Genomic DNA, 22,776 nt, shown 5'->3' with positions numbered 1-22,776 from the left:
TATGGAGATGCCATACACATGGGGCAGACAGCATGGCGCCCTGAGGGTGAGGTGCCTGGCAGGGTATATGGAGATGCCATACACATGGGGGCAGACAGCATGGCGCCCTGAGGGTGAGGTGCCTGGCAGGGTATATGGAGATGCCATACACATGAGGGTGCAGACAGTATAGTTCCCTGAGGGTACCTGGAGCCCTTGCCTATCTAGTCGGGGTATACCATGGGAGGCAGGCCCCATGGTGCCCGGAGGATGAGGTGCCTGTAGGCATTGCCTGTGTAGTCCGGATATATGCAGATGCCATACACATGGATAGCAAACAGCATGGCAGGGTATATGGAGATGCCATACACATGGTAGTCAGATTGTACAATGCCCTAAGGGTGAGGTTCCCAAACAGGCATGGCTCATGTAGTGAGGGTATATGGAGATGCGAGGCACAGTGGTGATCTTGGTTGCCTGGCAGACGCTTCTCCAGGTGTCAGGCTATATACACATAGTAGACAGATGGCATGGTTTCCAGCAGGCATTTCCTCAAGTAATCTATATATTGGTCATTTTGTCAGGCTATAATGAGATACAATACACCTGGTAGACAGCATGGTTCCCAGCAGGCATTACCCTGGGTAATCAGTATATATGAAGATGCCATACATATGGGGACCGTATGGTGCCCCTGAGGTACCAGGCAGGCATTGGCCTTTACAATGGGAGACACTAGATTGCAGTCATTAGCAAGGTGGGCAGCAGGCATTGTGCCAAGAAGTTTGGCTATATGAAAATGCCATACATTTGGGAGACTATAATGTTTTGTAAGCTGTAGAGAGAATACCATTCACCCATCAACTGTCCTTGTGCCATCTATCGGGGAATGTGGATGAGGATGCTGTGGGGTAACCTGAAAAGTAAGTCGACAAGGAGGAAGCAAGTTACCACCTCTGCCCTTTTTTATCTCCGCTCTGAGAGTAAATGAGAAGGGTAGCCCACCATACAAGTGCTGTAGTGGAGGTGGTGTCCCAACTGCTCTGTCAGCTAATATGAGCCTGTGGACAATGTTGTAGGTTCCATCAGGAAATTCAACTTACAGGGGTATTTTATTAATAGCATATACTGTCACTATGCTATAAATGTTTGAGATGAGGATGTGCCATTAATGTACAATGGTAATGGAACCAGTCACAGTGACCAGGTTCTGGTTGAGACCATGGGTTGTTTGGTGCTTTCTGTGGGCATGACACTTGTATTTATGGGTAAGGGGTCAGTCATTTATAGTTTGCCTCCGGTGATGTTTTTTTCTACTACCTAATACTGGTTTGGTAATGGATTGATATAGCTATTTATGTTGACTGGTCAACACAAGATATGTTTTCTTAACAAGCTCTTCAGTTAAAGGAAGATCCCCACCAAGGAAACCTGCTCACCCGGAGGAAGAAAGCTTTGAGGAACTGCTCCTAAAGTATAAACAGATTAAACTGGAACTTGAGTCAATCAACAAGAATGAGAAACTTGCCTTCAAGGAAGAACCTGCAAAAGAAGAAGTAATTGTTGTGGAAAGCCCCGCAGAACCGCCAGCGCCAGAAGAAAGTGTTGTAGAAGATGTAGCCCCCGTAATTGATGAGAAGCCTTTAGTAAAGACGTTTCAGGCCTTTGAACTTAAACCTCTTAGACAAAAGTTAAAACCTGTCACTGAAATAAAGAAGCAGATCATCTTGGAAGAAACCAAGCCATCTGAAAGTGCAGTCGAAGAAAAAGCTGTGGAAAATACTGAATGTGAAAAGGGTATGTCCACATATGCTACTATTAATAGACTAGAAGGTGGCCCGATTCTACGCATCGGGTATTCTAGAATTTACGTATTGTGTAGTTCATGTATGATTTTTGTTATATATATATAGATGTTATGTGTACTTACCAAGTGTTTGTGTAGGCGCTGTACATGTTCTGGGTGTGGCGGGGGGTGAGAGCGGTGTTGTATGTGTGTTGCGTTGTTTGTGGAGCGCTGTGTGTCTGTAGCGGTGTGTGTGTGTGTTGCGCGGTTTGTGTGTGTGTGGTGTGTTTTGGGGGGAGGTATCTTTTGTGCAATGTGTGTGTTGTGCGGTGTGTGCGTATATTTATGTATGCCGCGGTGTTTGTGTGTTGTGTGTGTGTGCAGCGTTGTCTGTGTGTGGGGGTGTCTGTGTAGGGCGGTGTTTGTGGTTCCCAGTGTGTGTGTGTGTGTGTGTTGTGTAGTGCGCGTGTGTGTGTGTTGGGGGGAGGTGTGCACCTCCCATCGTGCTCCATCCCCCATGCTGCGCACCTCCCATCGTGCTCCATCCCCCATGCTGCGCACCCCCCATCGTGCTCCATCCCCCATGCTGCGCACCTCCCATCGTGCTCCATCCCCCATGCTGCGCACCCCCCATCGTGCTCCATCCCCCATGCTGCGCACCCCCCATCGTTCTCCATCCGCCATGCTGCGCACTCCCAAACGTGCTCCATCCGCCATGCTGCGCACTCCCAAACGTGCTCCATCCGCCATGCTGCGCACTCCCAAACGTGCTCCATCCGCCATGCTGCGCACTCCCAAACGTGCTCCATCCGCCATGCTGCGCACTCCCAAACGTGCTCCATCCGCCATGCTGCGCACTCCCAAACGTGGTCCATCCGCCATGCTGCACCAGCATCAGCCTCTCTGCCCGCAGCATCAGCCTCTCTGCCCGCAGCATCAGCCTCTCTGCCCGCAGCATCAGCCTCTCTGCCCGCAGCATCAGCCTCTCTGCCCGCAGCATCAGCCTCTCTGCCCGCAGCATCAGCCTCTCTGCCCGCAGCATCAGCCTCTCTGCCCGCAGCATCAGCCTCTCTGCCCGCAGCATCAGCCTCTCTGCCCGCAGCATCAGCCTCTCTGCCCGCAGCATCAGCCTCTCTGCCCGCAGCATCAGCCTCTCTGCCCGCAGCATCAGCCTCTCTGCCCGCAGCATCAGCCTCTCTGCCCGCAGCATCAGCCTCTCTGCCCGCAGCATCAGCCTCTCTGCCCGCAGCATCAGCCTCTCTGCCCGCAGCATCAGCCTCTCTTCTCTCAGCCTTCCCCAGGATCAGCCTCTCTCATCCCAGCCTCCTCCAGCACGCCGTGCTCCTCTGCCGACACACACCCGATCGCATACACTCACACACACCCGATCGCATACACTCACGCACACACATTGACGATATTGCACATACGCGCTCACACTCACAACATCCGGAGATACTACATGCTTCTGGCCATGTGATCCTCCGGCAGGTCCTGGAAGTTCACTGCACAGTATCGCCGCCGAGAAGCAAGCGATATCCCAGGATGTTGTGAGTGTGTGGATGCGATGTGATGTGTGTGTGAGAGTGAATGTGATCTGATGTGTGTGTGTGTGTATGTTCCGCCGCTGCAGGACCTTGATGCGCTGGTAACTATGCTACCATGGTTACCAGCGTATCCCGTCCCCCGCTCGCACGGGAGCCCACACCAGCATACGGCGGCAACCCCAGCAATGCGAGGGTATGTGTCGGCTGGGTTGGCGGCGTACGCTGATGTGGGCTCCTGGGGGTACAGTACTCACCTGGGAGTCGTGGCTCCGTGTCGGTCGGTTCGGGGAATGCGTGCGGGGGGCGGGGCCAGAGCGAGCGTGCATTGCGTGAGGGGGGCGAGCGGCCAATCCGTGCGGGGGGGGCGGGGCCATGGCGAGCCCAGCGGCCAATCAGCTTTGTGTCACCGTAAGGACACAATTTTGGAGCAAGACACAGACAGACAGAATAAGGCAATTATATATATAGATTGCTTAAGGTGGGGTCGGTCTACACAGGGTGCCACCTTATGGTGCAGAGGCAAGAGGCAACATGATTGTAGGGTACTGATGGGTTAGCGTGGCTGCTGGGGGCCTGCTGAAGTCCCCCATGGCTGTCATCTTGCTCCTGTGAAGCTCTTCCACAGATGACCATCATTTACGCTACATACAGCAATACTATTTGCAATCTATAGAACATTTGGAAAATAAAATAAGAACATAAAAATACAATTCACTGTCCTCTTCCCAACTTAAAAATGAAGAAATAAAAATATAAACCTATTCAAAGCCTGATCCAAATATAACAGTAATGAGCTGATGCAGTAAGGAGAATAGAAAAACTAACAGAAGTCCAGATTTTCAGTTACTGAACCTTTCTTTACAAATGCAGTAAAAAGTGCACAATTGTATGTATCCCATGATAGTATCAATTAATATGATGGTCCAGAATCCAAACACCCAATCCTCTACTTCGCTGCATCGCTGAAAATTTGTAAAAATAAGTTAAATATTGGGATACAAATTATTTTTTATTTTTTTTTATAACGTTTCGAATTTATTTTTATAATCACTAAAACAGCTATATAAGTTTGGTACAGTGGAACCTCGCTTAACGAGTAACCCACTTAACGAGAATTTCGCTTAACAAGCAAAGCTTTCTGTAAATTTGTAACTTGCTTTACGAGAAAGCTTTGCTGTACGAGCAAAATCCTCATCGCACACACTTCCGGTTCCGTACATCACCGCGCTCTGACCCGCACTTGCAGTCCACACAAACACACACATGTACGCACAAACACACACACACGCATGCACACACATACAGTATTATGCTCACCTTACCTTCCGTTCCACCGCCGGCCTCATGGTTCTTGTAGTTTCCGGGTACATCGCGACGTCCTCGCGGCGAACTACAAGTACCATGAGGCCGGCAGTGGAACGGAAGGTAAGGTGAGCATGATATGTGTACCTTCCGTTTCATGGCCGGCCTCCTGGGTCCTTTAGTTTGCCGCTCCACTCCAGGCTGTGCATCGGCATCCATAGCGACGAAGCAGGAACTTCCTGTCACCGCTACTCAAAGGCAGCGCGCTGGCCAATCAGAGGCAAGCGGCTCTGCCTTTGACGTCAGCGCGCTGGGAGCGGAAGTTCCTCCCTCGTCGTTATGGTAACCCGATACACAGCCCGTACCGGAGAACAGCAAGTTCCAGGAGACCGGCGATGGAACGGAAGGTAAGGTGAGCATAATATGTGCGTGCTTGTGCGTTTGTGTGTAATGACAGAATAGGGGACCAGGATGGGATATTTAACAAGCTGTGGAACGAATCGTCTGCATTGCAATGATTTCCTATGGGAAATCTTGCTTTGCTGGACGAGTAACTTGGTTAACAAGCACAGTCCCAGAACGGATTGTTCTCGTTAACCAAGGTTCCACTGTATTGCTGTAAATGTGCTGCCTGAAGATTTGATCATACGATGACTGCTGTAAAAACAACCTCCCCAAAAGTTAGTAAAAAAATTAGTAACAATTTTTCTTCACCATTTAACCCTTTCCAGCCCCTCCCCCCCCATTCATTTTTATGACGTTATTTGGTTAAAATGAATGGCATGAATCAAAATGACATACTACAAGCTCTCATATGGTTATGGGCTTGTAGTATCTTTAGGCTCTTGGAAGAAAGGGGAAAGCAGAAAACTGCCTGGTTCTTATGCAGTTGGTAGACTATTTTCCTTTCCAAAAAAGTAGATTGCTGTATAATAAACAGTGCTAACAATTAATTAAGATTCATCCCAGCCCGAATGGGAGATGCAGCATGCTGCAGCTCATTACAGTGATCATTGCTGTGGAAGCCTAAAAATAGAAATGCTGTACTCTCTTTCCAGAACCAGAGAAGACTGAGCAGACCGTTCCTTCCGAAAGCAATACTGCAGTTGTAGTTCTGGTAAGTCACTCATGCATGTAAATAATATACTATTCATTTTTTTGTTTCGCACTACATAGATTTGACCCATCCATCTCGGGAGACATGGCAATGCATCCCCCACTAACTACTAGAACGGGTCCCAAAGTCCACTTTAAATGCCTCAATCTATAGGACTCTCCTGTTCTGCCATACACCTGGAAAGAAGCGGTGGTCATCTATGTGCACAGACTGCTCCATTTTTAGAGTGGACTACCTGCCACCATCCATTTCTCGTTTTGATCGGCCAGTCTGACTCAAGGCCACATGTGCATCCACGCACCAATAGCATGCCTCTAGGAAGGAGGTGGTTCTCTGAGCTTCCTTCCAGCGGCCAGAGATCACTTATGTGGCTGCTGAACCAGGTCCTGCAAATTTAATTTGGACCATGTTTTAGTACATAGGTGATAGTCATGGCCAAAAGTGTTGGCACACTTGAAAACGTTCCAGAAAAGGAAGTATTTTTCCCAGAAAATTATTGCAGTTACAAGTCTTGTTATACACATTTATATTTAAATAAAAAAAAGGGAAATTCCAACATCATTTCGTGCAAAAGCCCCCAAAATGGAACGGACAAAATAGTTGGCATTTTACTAAAATTGTGGGTAAACAACTTTGTTTCAAGCAAGTGATGCTCGTTCAAACTCACGTGTGGCAAGTAACAGGTGTGGGCAATATGAAAATCACACCTGAAACCAGATAAAATGGGGAGAAGTTGACTCACTCTTTGTAATGCGTGCCTGTGTGCCACACTAAGCATGCAGAAGAGAGAGAGGAGAAGATAACTGTCCGATCACTTGAGAATCAAAATTGTTGAAAAATATCAACAATCTTAAGTTACAAGCCCTTTTCCAGAGATCTCGATGGTCTTTTGTCCGCAGTGCGCAACATGATTTAGAAGTTTACAACCAATGGCAATGTAGCTAATCTCCCTGGACAAGGACAGCAGAGAAAAATTGATGAAACGTTGCAAAGCATGTTATTGAGGATCGTGGATAAGCAGCCCCAATCAAGTTTCAAAGAAATTCAAGTTGTACTACAGCCTCAGGGTACATCAGTGTCGGCGCAAAGTATCTGTCGACATTTGAATGAAGTGAAACGCTTTGGTAGGAGACCCAGGAGGACTCCACTGCTGACACAGAGACATATAAACCTAGACTGCAGTTTTCCAAAATGTGAGTAAGCCAAAATCCTTTTAGGAAAGCGTCTTGTAGACAGATGAGGCCAAGATAGAGCTTTGTAGTCACGCTCATCATTCTACAGTTTATCTAAAACAGAATGGGGCCGACAAACAAAAGAACATAATACCTACAGTCAAATATGGTGGAGGTTCAAAGATGTTTTGGGGTTGTTTTGCTGCCTCTGGCACTGGGTGGCTTGATTTTGTGCAAGACATCATGAAATCTGAAGATTACCGAAGGATTTTGGGTGTCACTGTAGTGCTAGTGTCAAAAAGCTGGGCTTGCGTCCTAGGTCCTTGGTCTACCAGCAGGGCAATGACCCCAAACATACTTCATGAAGCCCCTCAAAATGGATGGAAACAAAGTACTGGAGAGTCCTGAAGTGGTCAGCCATGCGTCCAGCTCTAAATCCCATTGAACACCTGTGGAGAGATGTTAAAATTGCTGTTTGGAGAAATCGCCCTTCAAATATGAGAGATCTGGAGCAGTTTGCAATGCATAAGTGGTTCAAAATTCCAGTTGGGCGGTGTAAGAAGCTTGTTGACGCAATCGGAAGCAATTGATTGCAGTTATATATTTCAAAGGGTCTGCAACCAAATATTAAGTGCAGATGTGCCAACAACTTTGTCCAGCCCATTCTTGGAGTTTTGTGTGAAATTATATCCAACTTGCTTTTTTTTTGTGTGTTCCGTTCTATTACACACAAAGGAAATAATGTGTAATAGCAATAATTTTCTTATACCTGCTTCATTTTCTGAAACCATATCAAGGGTGCCATGAGATATCTATTTAGTAAGGAAACCCCTTTAAAGAAAATCTGTCAGTAGGATCAGCCCTACTAAGCTGTCTACATGGGCATGCATTGTGCTGAGCTGGTGGACAAAAAGCGCAAAATAGGGTCTTATCTGAGAATTATAGAGACAGCCAAGTGTTGGAGAGGCTATTCAGGTTGTGAGAGTCACAACCAAGTGATATAGCCATGGTATATGGCTGCAGCTGCCCCACGTGTGGATCAGAAATATCCCAGGAAGAAAAGGTGGGTGATATTGCCGTGCTACGCTATCGCCCAGTGCAGCAATATCGCCCAGCTTTTCTTCCTTGGATATTTTTTATACGGGCATTTATGTTATAGGAATCTCAATACGATGATTCCTTGAATGCCCCTTTTTATATAAAGGGAATCTGTCAGCAAACGCCATCTATTCTGAGAGCAGCATAATGTAGGGGCAGAGATCCTGATTCCAGCAGTCTGGGCTGCTTAGTGTAGTTTTGATAAAATCACTATTTAATCAGCAGTAGATTATCATTACAGGACTAGTTGGCCTACTGCCAGGCAGTCCAGCATATTCATGAGCTCTGTAAAACTCCTAGATCTGCAGCAGGGAAAACGTTGATTTTATCAAAATGACAGTAAACAGCTCAGTAAGTGACACATCGCTGAAATCAGGCTCTCTGTCTCTGTGTTATGCTACTCTGAGATGGGGGAGAAAAAACCTGGTGACAGATTACCTTTAAAATAGGCCCTGGAGGCAGATTCTCATGCAGATCAGTGTCGGGCCCATAGATCATAGCAGCTCATTTACATATAAAAGAAACCCATGGATTTCTCTGGAATAAGACCAGATTGCAAATATCCTTTAAAGTTGCTTCCTATGACCTACATGCCCATATAGACGACTTAAAAAGGTTTATCCTACTAACCGATTCCCTAAAGGAACTTGTCATATTATCCGTGCAGCAAAATGTATAGGTTTGTAGGAAAAGATTGTATATAACTGTTTTATTCATTAATATCTTTGCTCTTTCTGGGTTAAGCATCTAAGGGGGCGATTGTAATTAGTGTTACCTTCTGTATGTGTATAGAAATGGCTGTCAATCATAAAGATTGTCAACCTCCCACTTGACTGCTTAAAGGGAACCTGTGACCAGAATTTGGGCCTATAAGCTGTGGCCACCACCACTGGGCTCTTGTATACAGCATACTAACATGCTGTATATAGGAGCCCAGGCCGCTGTGTACAACATAAAAAACACTTTATAATACACACCTAGAAGGTCTCTCCGGTGCACACCAGTTGGATGGGTTGCGCCGTTCTCCGGGACCGGCACCTCCTCTTTCGGCCATCTTGGTCTTCCTTCTTCTGAAGCCTGGGTGCATGATGCGTCATACACACAGGCCGATATTGAGGTCATGCGCATGCGCACTACAATACTTTGATCTGCCCTGAGAAAGGCAGATCAAAGTGCGCCTGCGCAGGTTGTCGGTGCCGACGAGTGTGTATGGTATAAGATGCGTCATGCACGCCGGCTTCAGAAGGAGGAGGACCAAGATGGCCGAAAGAGGAGGCGCCGCTCCCGGAGAACGGAGACACCCATCCGACTGGTGTGCACCGGATCTCCCCCTAGGTTAGTATTATAAAGTGTTTATGTTCTACACAGCTGCTTGGGCTCTTATATACAACATGTTAGATTACTGTATATAAGAGCCCTCTGGTGGTGGCCGCAGTTTATAGGCCCCAAATCTGGTGACAGGCTCCCTTTAAAGGGAACCTGTCAGCAGAAATTTTGCCCAAAACCTATAAGATTCCCCCTCTGCAGCTCCTGGGCTGCATTCTAGAAAGGTCCCTGTTATTATTGTGCCCACTTTCTGACCAAAATAAAGACTTTATAAAGTGGTACCTTTTCGTATTCAGATACTGTAAATGTGACACGGGGGCGGGCTGCCTCATGGCCGTTATTCTGCCTCCTGCCGCTTTAGGCCGTCCCCCATCGCTGATTTCCATAGCTGTGGAACGCCGCCCAGTGCTCCACAGGTCCCCGCGCATGCCCAGTGCCTATCTCTCGTGGATGAGCACTGTGCTCAGTGCGCGCAGGCTTTAGATTATGGGCGATGCTGTGATGTTTATTCCTAAGCAACCGCCCAGAATCGCGGGACCGCGCTTTCCCCCTCGGCGTCCTTCGTTCTGCGCAAGTGCGGTGCTGCTGACCCCACGTCACCTCCTTCCCATCTTGCCCTGAGGCAGTAAATAGATGGGAAGGAGGTGACGTGGGGTCAGCAGCACCGCGCTTGCGCAGAACGAAGGACGCCGAGGGGGAAAGCGCGGTCCCGCGATTATGGGCGGTTGCTTGGTAATAAACATCACAGCATTGCCCATAATCTAAAGCCTGCGCACACGTCACCAGCGGTGACACTGAGCACAGTGCTCATCCACGAGAGATAGGCACTGGGCATGCGCGGGGACCTGTGGAGCACTGGGCGGCGTCCACAGCTATGGAAATCAGCGATGGGGGACGGCCTAAAGCGGCAGGAGGCAGAATAATGGCCATCAGGCAGCCCACCCCGTGTCACATTTACAGTATCTGAATACAAAAAGGTACCACTTTATAAAGTCTTTATTTTGGTCTCACATGGGGCACAATAATAACAGGGACCTTTCTAGAATGCAGCCCAGGAGCTGCAGAGGGGGAATCTTTTAGGTTTTGGGCGACATTTCTGCTGACAGGTTCCCTTTAAGCCCAAATGAGCAGAGATCTTGATGAAGAACATAAGTTTTACCTAATCTTTTCCACAGACCTAATATTTATCAATGTGCCCATTGTGGCTAGCTCTATACCATGTGGACCATAGATTACATTGTACTTCCAAACTACCAGGATTCCTGTAGTTAAGGATCTGGTTTTGCAATATTGAACATTGCACTGTAAGAAAGAAATTTAGAAAGAATACACCAAATGTGTCCCCAAAAGTGATGACATGGGGAGTGGTTGCCTCCGAATTAGTGTCAGTTCTGTAATAACTAATGAATATCCGTTACAGTAGCCAGAACTAGATGATTGTGAGCAGGACTTGGCCTATTTTTCTATAGCCACATTTCGAGCACGTTGTCTGTCTATGACAATTGTTTCTATTCTGAGTTTGCTGACCTGACAATGTCTTTTATCAGAAACCTGACGTAGAGGAAGAACAGTTGTCAGAACTTCACTTGCGTCTCTTGGCTTTGCAATCTGCTAGTAAAAAATGGCATCAAAAAGAACAATTGGTATTAAAAGAAAGCAAGGAGAAACTGTCAAAGGGCAAGATGGAGCCTCCGAAAGAGGTGGTGAAGCCAGAACCTCCAAAGGAAAAGAGCATTACAAACACTGTTTTGACACGTAAAATTATTAGTACAAATAATGCAGGTAAGCCAATAACCTACCCAACGTTTTCAGGGTTCACACCATTGGCTCTTAATGGGGCGTTCTGAGAATGGGATAGAATAATACCCTATGCTCATCTGGTGAATCTTCCATTGCTCTCTGCTCTTTCTTGGGTGCAGCGATGAAGTTCCATGTACCTACGTAACTGGTGTCTCCAATAAAAAGTGTTGGTGCTAGCATGTACAGTACAAGACCACTGGATGCTGCTAAGTAAACACAGCGCTGGAGGAGCAGGGGATTTAAGACATGAAATAGAAGTCCTTTTGTAATTTTATCACATTTGCCCAATTATTTTTGCCATTTCAGATGACCACTTTCATCCCTTCATGCTCCATGATGTATATATCCATAAAGGCATGCATTAGGATGTGTAGAGTGGGCTTGAGCTGTATTATATAGTGATATTTAAGTTGTGCCACCATATTAGGGTCTGTCCTGGTGCTCCTCCATCCACCCTGTGGGTGCCATGGAAGCCACAGTCCTGTTGAAGGCCTATGTCAATGCCATCGTCGTACTCCTGTGAAACTAAACCACAGACTGGATATCATAGAGTGTGATTTCTACTATATATTACAATACTGACGTATCGCAGGTCCATGTTCCCTATAGGGTCTAAAAAATTGCAATGATAAGAAGCAATTGAAGCGTCATGTGTACCCCTGCATAATGCCAATTAAAAAACAGCTCTATTAAGGAACAAATAAAAAGTTATGGACCTAGGAAAATGGCAACACAAAAAGTTTTTTTTACATTTAATAACTTCAGAACTTTTTAAGGGTCTAAAATATTAGAAAAAGGGTACAAGATTGGCATTGCCTTATTCATACTGACCTGAGGAATCACACTTACAGCAGAATGAACGCTTTAAAAAGCAAACCCAAAAAATATTGGCGGAGTTTCATTTTTTTTTAAAAAAATGTTTCACCTAAATTTGTAGTTTTTTTTTTTTTTTTTTTCCCCCCCATTTCTCAGTACATATGGTAAGTCGGTGTCACTTAAAACTTCATACAGCTTTGTCGACACAAAAAATTAAAATGTCCTGCTAAAGCCTGCTTTACACGTTACAATTTATTGTGCGATCGCACCTGCCCCCATCATTTGTACGGCACGGGCAATTTCTTGCCCGTGTCGCACAATGTTGTAACCCCCGTCACACGTACTTACCTTTCAAACGACCTCGCTGTGGGCGGCGAACATCCACTTCCTGAAGGGGGAGGGACGTTCGGTGTCACAGCGACGTCACACAGTGGCTGGCCAATAGAGGCGGAGGGGCGTAGATGAGCGGGACGTAAACATCCCGCCCACCTCCGTCCTTCAGCATTGCCAGCGGCCGCAGGTAAGCTGCAGATCATCATTCCCAGGGTATCACACGGAGCGATGTGTGCTGCCTCGGGAACAATGAGCAGGACGTTCGATTTTTAGAAAATCAGCGACGTGTCAACGATGAACGGGAAGGTGAGTATTTCTGCTCGTTAATAGATGTCACACACTACGATATCACTAACGATGCCGGATGTGCGTCACTTTCGACGTGACCCCGCCGACATCTCGTTAGATATATCGTAGTGTGTAAAACCCGCTTAAGATTCCTCAGAATCTGGTGCAGTTTTTCTGCGGTGCGTTTTAATGTGCATGTGTCAGCAAAGTTTGGGATTTATGGAAATCACAAGCCCTCTCTGCTGTTTAAGGCTGCACTGCAGAGATTGAAACCTGAAACGTCCGTTTCTCTAGTGGTAAATGTTTTTTCTTTGTCGCTCCATTGGGAGACCCAGACCATTGGGGTGTATAGGCTATGCCTCCGGAGGCCGCACAAAGTATTACACTAAAAGTGTAAAGCCCCTCCCCTTCTGCCTATACACTCCCCGTGCTCCCACGGGCTCCTCAGTTTTTTGCTTTGTGCGAAGGAGGCAGACATGCACGCACAGCTCCACAGATTGGTCAGCAGCAGCTGCTGACTATGTCGGATGGAAGAAAAGTGGGCCCATATAGGGCCCCCAGCATGCTCCCTTCTCACCCCACTCTTGTCGGCGGTGTTGTTAAGGTTGAGGTGTCCATTGCGGGTACGGAGGCTGGAGCCCACATGCTGTTTTCCTTCCCCATCCCCCTCAGGGCTCTGGGTGAAGTGGGATCCTATCGGTCTCCAGGCACATGAGACCGTGCTTCATCCACAACTCCTGTGGAGCCTGCTGGATAGGAGCCGGGTACCGTTCAGGGACATGGCCCTGCTACGTAGAGGTACTCTGTATCCCTGTGGGGACCGCGCACAGCAACACTACAGCTTTGCTGGGTGTGCTAGTGCACCGGGGACCGCGGCGCTGACCGGGTTAAAATGTGCCATTACACACTCAGTGTTGCTGAGTGTGTTTTATGTGTAGGGACTGCCGCGCTGACCGCCGCTGCCGCAGAAATACTGCGGCGCGGATGGGACTTGTAGTGCGCCGGGGACTTCCGCGCTGGCCGCGCATATACGGCGGCCGCGCTTATTACTTGAGTCCCCGGCTTTTTGCGGCCTAGTTTCCTTTTCCTCCCGCCCTCAGCCCTGACAGGCAGGGGAAGGGCGGGAAGCTGCACAGAACGAGCAGCACTGAGGGCTGGAGCATGCTTTGCATACTCCACCCCTCTCACTGTGCACAGTGCGGCTCCAGTTCCCGCACTTTCTCGGCCACGCCCACGACTCCCTCCTCTCCTCAGGACGCCGGCATCCATTCCTGTCAGCTCCTCGGACGCAGCAGAGGGGGACAAAGTCTGGGAGACCCAGGCAGGGACTTGGGTGGCCTCACAACCGCTAGAAGCGGGTGGTAAGCAGCACCTGTGGTGCTAGCCCCATTGTGCAGTAGTGTAACTATACTGTATATGTTTATGGTATATACTTTACACTGTATGGTGCACAGTTGATTTCTGGCTATATACCCTATTGTGTTGCTCAGGGAAGATAATAGCATGGCGCCCACAAAAGGCAGGGGTGCCAAAACACAGGCTTATTATTCTGCCTGCGCCGCATGTACGACCCCGCTACCGGCAGGTTCCACTGACCCTCATTGTATACAGTGCTCGGGCCCTGTGGCACTTGCTCAGCCACAGCCTCTAAGAGGGGCCCAGGGGGAGCCACCTGCTGACAATGTCCAGGTGACGGGGACAGAGTTTGCAAAACTCTCTGAGACTATGGCTAAGATACTAGAAGCCTTGCAGTACAGGCCGGTATCTCAGCACAGGGACTCTGTTGAATCTTTGTTCCCTGGCGCCCCTCAGTTGGACCAACAATGTCCTCCCGGGGTATCTCATAGATCCCAGGCTGAGGGTTCTGACACAGACCCCAGCCCCAGACCGACTAAGCGAGCTCGCTTAGATTTTCCCTCGACATCATCATATTGTTCAGGGTCTCAGCGAGGGGGATCTCGAGTTGATGAAGCGGAGGTAGCTGATCAGGATTCTGATCCTGAGGGCGCTCTCAATCTTAATACTCCAGACGGGGACGCCATAGTGAACGATCTTATCGCATCCATCAATCAAATGCTGGATATTTCTCCCTCAGTCCCTCCAGCAGAGGAGTCGGCTTCTCAGCAGGAGAAATTCCGGTTCAGGTTCCCCAAGCGTACACAGAGTATGTTTCTGGACCACTCTGATTTCAGGGAGGCAGTCCAGAATCACCATGCTTGTCCAGATAAGCGTTTTTCTAAGCGCCTTAAGGATACACGTTATCCCTTTCCACCTGACGTGGTTAAAGGTTGGACTCAGTGTCCTAAAGTGGATCCTCCAATCTCCAGACTGGCGGCTAGATCCATACTTGCAGTGGAAGATGGGGCTTCACTCAAAGATGCCACTGACAGGCAGATGGAGCTCTGGTTGAAATCCATCTATGAAGCGATCGGCGCTTCTTTTGCCCCAGCATTCGCAGCCGTATGGGCGCTACAAGCTATCTCAGCAGGTCAAGCGCAAATCGAAGCAGCCACATGCACGTCCGCGCCACAAGTGGCGTCCATTACCACTCAGACCTCGGCATTTGCGTCTTACGCTATTAATGCTGTCCTGGACTCTGCGAGCCGTACGGCGGTGGCAGCCGCCAATTCGGTGGTTCTCCGCAGGGCCTTGTGGCTACGGGAATGGAAGGCAGATTCTGCTTCCAAAAAGCGCTTAACCAGTTTGCCAATTTCTGGCGACAGGCTGTTTGGCGAGCGTCTGGATGAAATCATCAAACAATCCAAGGGAAAGGATACATCCTTACCCCAGTCCAAACCGAACATACCCCAACAGAGGAGAGGGCAGTCGAGGTTTCGGTCCTTTCGGGGCGCGGGCAGATCCCAATTCTCCTCGTCAAAAAGGCCTCAGAAAGAGCAAAGGAACTCTGATGCATGGCGGTCTAAGTCACGTCCTAAAAAGACCACCGGAGGGGCAGCTAACAAAGCGGCTTCCTCATGACTTTCGACCTCCTCATCCCGCATCCTCGGTCGGTGGCAGGCTCTCCCGCTTTTGCGACACCTGGCTGCCACGAATAAAGGACCGCTGGGTGAGAGACATTCTGTCTCACGGTTACAAGATAGAGTTCACCTCTCGTCCCCCGACTCGATTCTTCAGGTCATCCCCGCCTCCTGAGCGAGCAGAGGCTCTCCCGCTGGCGCTGCGCACTTTGAAGGCAGAAGGAGTGGTGATCCCTGTTCCTCTTCAGCAACAGGGCCATGGTTTTTACTCCAACTTGTTTGTGGTCCCAAAGAAGGACGGGTCTTTCCGCCCTGTCCTGGACCTGAAACTGCTCAACAAACACGTAAAAACCAGGCGGTTCCGGATGGAATCCCTCCGCTCCGTCGTCGCCTCAATGTCCCAAGGAGATTTCCTTGCATCGATCGATATCAAAGATGCTTATCTCCACGTACCGATTGCTCCGGAGCACCAGCGCTTCCTGCGCTTTGCCATAGGAAACGAACACCTGCAGTTCGTTGCACTGCCGTTCGGTCTGGCAACAGCCCCACGGGTTTTTACCAAGGTTATGGCTACTGTAGTAGCGGTCCTACACTCTCAGGGTCACTCGGTGATCCCGTACTTGGACGATCTGCTGATCACGGCACCCTCTCAAGAGGCATGCCAACGCAGCCTCGAAGCTACCCTGGAGACTCTCCAAAGTTTCGGGTGGATCATCAATTTTCCGAAGTCAAATCTGACACCGGCCCAATCGCTGACATATCTTGGCATGGAGTTTCATACCCTCTCAGCGATAGTGAAGCTTCCGCTGATCAAGCAGCAGTCACTACAGAAAGGGGTACAATCTCTCCTTCAAGGCCAGTCACACCCCTTGAGGCGCCTCATGCACTTCCTGGGGAAGATGGTGGCAGCAATGGAGGCAGTCCCTTTCGCGCAGTTTCACCTGCGTCCTCTTCAATGGGACATCCTACGCAAATGGGACAGGAAGCCGACGTCCCTCGACAGGACTGTCTCCCTCTCTCAAGCGACCAAAGCTTCCCTTCGGTGGTGGCTTCTTCCCACTTCATTATCGAAGGGGAAATCCTTCCTACCCCCATCCTGGGAGGTGGTCACGACGGACGCGAGTCTGTCAGGGTGGGGAGCGGTTTTTCTCCACCACAGGGCTCAGGGTACGTGGACCCAGCAAGAGTCATCGCTTCAGATCAATGTTCTGGAAATACGGGCAGTGTACCTTGCCCTGAAAGCGTTCCAGCAGTGGCTGGAAGGCAAGCAGATCCGAATTCAGTCGGACAATTCCACAGCGGTGGCATACATCAACCACCAAGGCGGCACACGCAGTCGGCAAGCCTTCCAGGAAGTCCGGCGGATTTTGCTGTGGGTGGAAGCAATGGCCTCCACCATCTCTGCAGTTCACATCCCAGGCGTGGAAAACTGGGAAGCAGATTATCTCAGTCGCCAGGGCATGGACGCAGGGGAATGGTCCCTTCACCCGGACGTGTTTCAGGAGATCTGTTGCCGCTGGGGGGTGCCGGACGTCGACCTCATGGCGTCCCGGCACAACAACAAGGTACCGATGTTCATGGCACGGTCTCAAGATCCCAGAGCTCTGGCGGCAGACGCCTTAGTTCAGGATTGGTCGCAGTTTCAGCTCCCTTATGTGTTTCCTCCGCTGGCACTGTTGCCCAGAGTGTTACGCAAGATCAGGGCCGACTGCCGCCGCGTCATCCTCGTCGCTCCAGACTGGCCGAGGAGGTCGTGGTACCCGGATCTGTGGCATCTCACGGTCGGCCAACCGTGGGCACTACCAGACCGACCAGACTTGCTATCCCAAGGGCCGTTTTTCCATCTGAATTCTGCGGCCCTCAACCTGACTGTGTGGCCATTGAGTCCTGGATCCTAGCGTCTTCAGGGTTATCTCAAGACGTCATTGCCACTATGAGACAAGCTAGGAAACCAACGTCCGCCAAGATCTACCACAGGACGTGGAAAATTTTCCTGTCGTGGTGCTCTGCTCAGGGTTTTTCTCCCTGGCCTTTTGCCTTGCCCACTTTTCTGTCCTTCCTTCAATCTGGACTGGGAAAGGGTTTGTCGCTCGGCTCCCTTAAGGGACAAGTCTCAGCACTCTCTGTGTTTTTCCAGAAGCGCCTTGCCAGGCTTCCACAGGTACGCACGTTCCTGCAGGGGGTTTGTCACATCGTTCCTCCTTACAAGCGGCCTTTAGAACCCTGGGATCTGAACAGGGTGCTGAGGGTTCTTCAGAAACCACCATTCGAGCCAATGAGAGATATTTATCTCTCACGCCTTTCGCAGAAAGTGGTTTTCCTAGTTGCAGTCACTTCTCTTCGGAGAGTGTCTGAGCTAGCAGCGCTGTCATGCAAAGCCCCTTTCCTGGTGTTTCACCAGGACAAGGTGGTTCTACGTCCGGTTCCGGAATTTCTCCCTAAGGTGGTATCCCCCTTTCATCTCAATCAGGATATCTCCTTACCCTCTTTTTGTCCTCATCCAGTTCACCAATGTGAAAAGGATTTGCACTTGTTAGATCTGGTGAGAGCACTCAGACTCTACATTTCTCGTACGGCGCCCTTGCGCCGCTCGGATGCACTCTTTGTCCTTGTCGCTGGCCAGCGTAAAGGGTCACAGGCTTCCAAATCAACCCTGGCTCGGTGGATCAAGGAACCAATTCTCGAAGCTTACCGTTCTGCTGGGCTTCCGGTTCCCTCAGGGCTGAAGGCCCATTCTACCAGAGCCGTGGGTGCGTCTTGGGCTTTGCGGCACCAGGCTACGGCTCAGCAGGTGTGTCAGGCGGCTACCTGGTCGAGCCTGCACACTTTCACGAAACACTATCAGGTGCATACCTATGCTTCGGCGGATGCCAGCCTAGGTAGACAAGTCCTTCAGGCGGCGGTTGCCCACCTGTAGGAAGGGGCCGTTTTACGGCTCTATTACGAGGTATTATTTTACCCACCCAGGGACTGCTTTTGGACGTCCCAATGGTCTGGGTCTCCCAATGGAGCGACAAAGAAGAAGGGAATTTTGTTTACTTACCGTAAATTCCTTTTCTTCTAGCTCCAATTGGGAGACCCAGCACCCGCCCCTGTTTTTTTGTGTACACATGTTGTTCATGTTGAATGGTTTCAGTTCTCCGATATTCCTTCGGATTGAATTTACTTAAAACCAGTTTATAATTTTTTCCTCCTTCTTGCTTTTGCACCAAAACTGAGGAGCCCGTGGGAGCACGGGGAGTGTATAGGCAGAAGGGGAGGGGCTTTACACTTTTAGTGTAATACTTTGTGCGGCCTCCGGAGGCATAGCCTATACACCCCAATGGTCTGGGTCTCCCAATTGGAGCTAGAAGAAAAGGAATTTACGGTAAGTAAACAAAATTCCCTTCATTTGCGGATTTTCCACATAGACTCAAATAGGTGGTGAGAAATCTGCCAATAAATGAATGTAGCATTTGTACTTTTAAAGCATCTTTGCAGTGTAGACATAGTAAAAAGACCATAATCCACACATGAATTAATTTATAAAGTTTTCAAATAAAGATTCCCAAACAAAGCTGTTTTTATAGAACGCATGCCTTAGGCTAGTTTCACACTTGCGTTGAACGGTATCCGTTGCATTGCGTTGTGTAACGGATGCAACGGATGTGTTGCATATAGTGGCACAACGGATGCAACAGATGCTGCAAAACAACGCAATTCGTTTTGATTTTTTTTTTTTTTTTTTTTACCACCGGCAGACTATTGTGAACGATCAGCTGATCGCTCCCAGTAGCCGGCCGCCGGGTGACCAGCTGATCGCTCTCTGCAGCCGGGTGATCAGCTGATCGCTCCCAGTAGCCGGCCGCCGGGTGACCAGCTGATCGCTCTCTGCAGCCGGCCGCCGGGTGATCAGCTGATCGCTCCCTGCAGCCGACCGCCGGTGATCAGCTGAGCGCTGTCACTTGCCGGCCGCCAGGTGATCAGCTGATCGCTCCCTGCAGCCGACCGCCGGGTGATCAGCTGAGCGCTGTCACTTGCCGGCGCCCGGGCATGCCAGCGGGCGGGCGCTCAGCTGAGTGCTGTCACTTGCCGGCGCCCGGGCATGCCGGCGGGCGGGTGGGCGCTCAGCTGAGCGATGTGACTTGCCGGCGGCCGGGCATGCTGGCGGCCGGTCGCTCAGCTGAGCGCTGTCGCTTGCCGACGGCCGGGCGCTCAGCTGAACGTTCGGCCACCGCGAGCCAAAATAAAGTTTGATTTTAAAAAAAAAAAAAAAGAGCAGTGAAATCCAGAGGATTCCGCTGCTCAAAATAACGTTACATGCTGCGTTCCTCCCGCTGGGCGGAAGCAACGGAGCGTCGCCCAGCAGAAGCAACGCAGGTCCTTTTGGTACAATCCGTCACCCATACAAGTCTATGGGAAACAGCGGAATCCGTTAACGGATTCCGCTGTTTTCCAAAAGGGCGGATTGTAACGGAAGGAAATAAACGCAGGTGTGAAAGTACCATTATACAAAGAGACAAATACCAGCAACTGATAAATGCATGTAAAACAAATGAGCCTTCTTGAAAAATCTGAAATCAAAATGCACCAGCCTTATTGTTCTTGGAAGGAGGGGAGGATAAAGCTAAAATCAAATTGCTTGAGTCTTTAGGAGTTATTAGTGTATGTGACACGTGAATTATTGAAGATGTTTTCTCCTTCCAGCTAAGCAAGCACGAAGAAGGCAGCAAACAAAAGCTTGGAAAAAGCTGCAACAACAGAAAGCTGAAGAGAAACGAAAAGAGGAGGAAGAAAATAGGAAACAAGCTGAGGAGGAGGAGAGAAGAAAACGAGAGGAGGAGATTCGAAAGATTAGAGATCTCTCGAATCAAGAAGAGCAGTACAATAGGTTTATGAAGCTTGTGGGGGATAGTAAGAATAGACGCAAGGTACGCTTCATACTGTAGGCCAACAGTAATTACGTCCGTACACCTATTAATCACAGAAACTCTCTGTATATGGATCACCGATACCTTATAATACATTGGGTAAAATTGTTGTTTAAAGCACCACTTTTTATAAAAAAAAAAAATAAAAAATTGCACAGCTGGAGTGGTGATTTTAAATGTAAGGTCCCTGCTCCCTTTTATTCATCTTCAGCTTTTTTCAGCAGCGCTACAGTTGGTCTCCGCTTATTTGTGACTTGCTTGCAGCTCCATTGTGTCATGGAGGTCACTTTTCAGTATAAGTCTATGGGGGCCTCGTTCTGGCTCTCATAGAGCATTGGGAGCTTGTGACATAACTACTGACCTCCTGGCCAGTGAGAAGTTACGGGCACATGATGACACCGTGCGACTGGAGCGATTCCAAAAAACGATGAAGCTGCCATAAGATGGGTAGGTGACGGAGCAGGAGACTTGCATTTAAAGCACCACTACAGCTCTCAGTAAAAAATGCTTGCGTGGTGCTATCATGGCGTTGGTCCATAAACAGTAGTGATGGGCAGTCCGGCTCTTTTTGGTGATCCGGTGCCCATGGCTACGCTCACTAAAAAGAACCGGATCTTTCAGATCATTCTCGGCTCCTTATTAAATATGTGTTCACCCCAGGTGAACACATATTTAAGATCATAGTAATGTCGCCAAAACCCCGCTCACTTACAAGTGACCAATTCGATTGTTGAGTAGGCGGAGTTTACCTGCAGGTGGACGGAGTTTCAGTAGCGAAAAGAGCCGTTAAGAGATTTTAGTGGCTCTCAGTGGGGATCCGGCTCCTGTCAGTCACAGCAGGGAGCCGGATCTTTGTGTCGGATCGTTCACGACCAACACATCACTAAGTATTTATTTCCTATCCAAAGAATGTGATAAATGTATGTTTTCTGAGAACCCACCTATCACAACAATGGAGGTCCATGTCACCTGTTCACACGTGCGCTATACTGCATTCAGAGATCGGTAAGCTTTAAACGCTTATCTACATGAGTCCTGAATACAGAATGGAGCTGTAATGTGTATGAAGGACAAACCCCACTTTCATAATTTGGACACATACAGGATGCTGTGCTCTCGTAACTGACAGGAGAGTCCCAGAGGTCATGTATCATGGGTAGCTGGGCCATAGTCTAATAACCCAGTTAGGTCTACGTTCTAAAACCAATCATTATATTGCACTGGCCACTTGCCCATAAACTAATTTTGCAGTCTTAGGGGCACTTTGCACGCTGCGACATCGTAAGCTGATGCTGCCATGTCTAGCGCGATAGTCCCCGCCCCCGTCGCTGCAGCGATATCTTGTGATTGCTGGCGTAGCGAACATTATCGCTACAGCAGCTTCACATGCACTCACCTGCCCTGCGACGTCGCTTTGGCCGGCGATCCGCCTCCGTCCTAAGGGGGAGCGTCGTGCGGCGTCGCAGCGACGTCACACGGCAGGCGGCCAATGGCAGCTGAGGGGCGGAGATGAGCGGGATGTAAACATCCCGCCCACCTCCTTCTTCCGCATTGCAGCCGGGACGCAGGTAGATGTTCCTCGCTCCTGCGGCTTCTCACACAGCGATGTGTGCTGCCGCAAGAACGAGGAACTACATCGTACCTGTCTCTGCACCGACATTATGGAAATGTCGGACCCTACACCGATGATACGATAACGACACTTTTGCGCTCGTTAATCGTATCAAACAGGATTTGCACACTACGATATCGACTGCGACGCCGGATGTGCGTCACTTTCGATTTGACCCCACCGACATCGCACCTGCGATGTCGTAGTGTGCAAAGCCCCCCTTAATGTTGGGTTTTAGCTGTTCAGATGCCAGAATCTAATATTGTGTGTATATATACATACGTAAGCTTGTAACCTCCATAGAGTGTATTGGTAGAAACCTTTAGCAATATTTAAGATCCCGTATACTGGTGAGTCCAGTAAGAATAGTATGTATACCACCTGCAGGTATGTTCGTGGCATATTTTTAAAATATCTTTAAATTTGGAGTTTACTTTACAGGGGTCTTAAGCTACAGGTTTGCACATATACGGTGACATGCCGACTAGACTATATGTGGTCTCACTCAATGCGAGTATTTGAGCGAGGCCGGATACAGTTTAGTCTGACTGTGGTCGGAAGTATGCCCATTACCGCTCACTCATTGCCCCCTCACCAGAGAATCCTTGCTCACTATGTGAATGCAGACGTGTGCCCGTTACCGCTCACTCATTGCCCCCTCACCAGAGAATCCTTGCTCACTATGTGAATGCAGACGTATGCCCGTTACCGC

At 49.1% G+C, this 22,776-nt stretch overlaps 1 protein-coding gene across 1 annotated transcript in view; it reads left to right on the top strand.

Annotated features, from left to right (window-relative positions):
- ZFC3H1 (zinc finger C3H1-type containing) overlaps positions 1–22,776 on the top strand; it is a 222,243-nt gene that overhangs the window by 1,935 nt on the left and 197,532 nt on the right. Inside the window, 4 exon segments of the mRNA XM_075344892.1 lie at positions 1,384–1,776; positions 5,673–5,731; positions 10,875–11,109; positions 20,229–20,452. Coding sequence (XP_075201007.1) covers positions 1,384–1,776; positions 5,673–5,731; positions 10,875–11,109; positions 20,229–20,452 — 911 coding nt within the window.

This window comes from Anomaloglossus baeobatrachus, chromosome 4 (assembly GCF_048569485.1).
Source record: "Anomaloglossus baeobatrachus isolate aAnoBae1 chromosome 4, aAnoBae1.hap1, whole genome shotgun sequence".
Taxonomy (NCBI): Eukaryota; Metazoa; Chordata; class Amphibia; order Anura; family Aromobatidae; genus Anomaloglossus; species Anomaloglossus baeobatrachus.
Note: the sequence above shows the minus strand (reverse complement) of the source record. Positions and strands in the feature narration are given on the sequence as shown.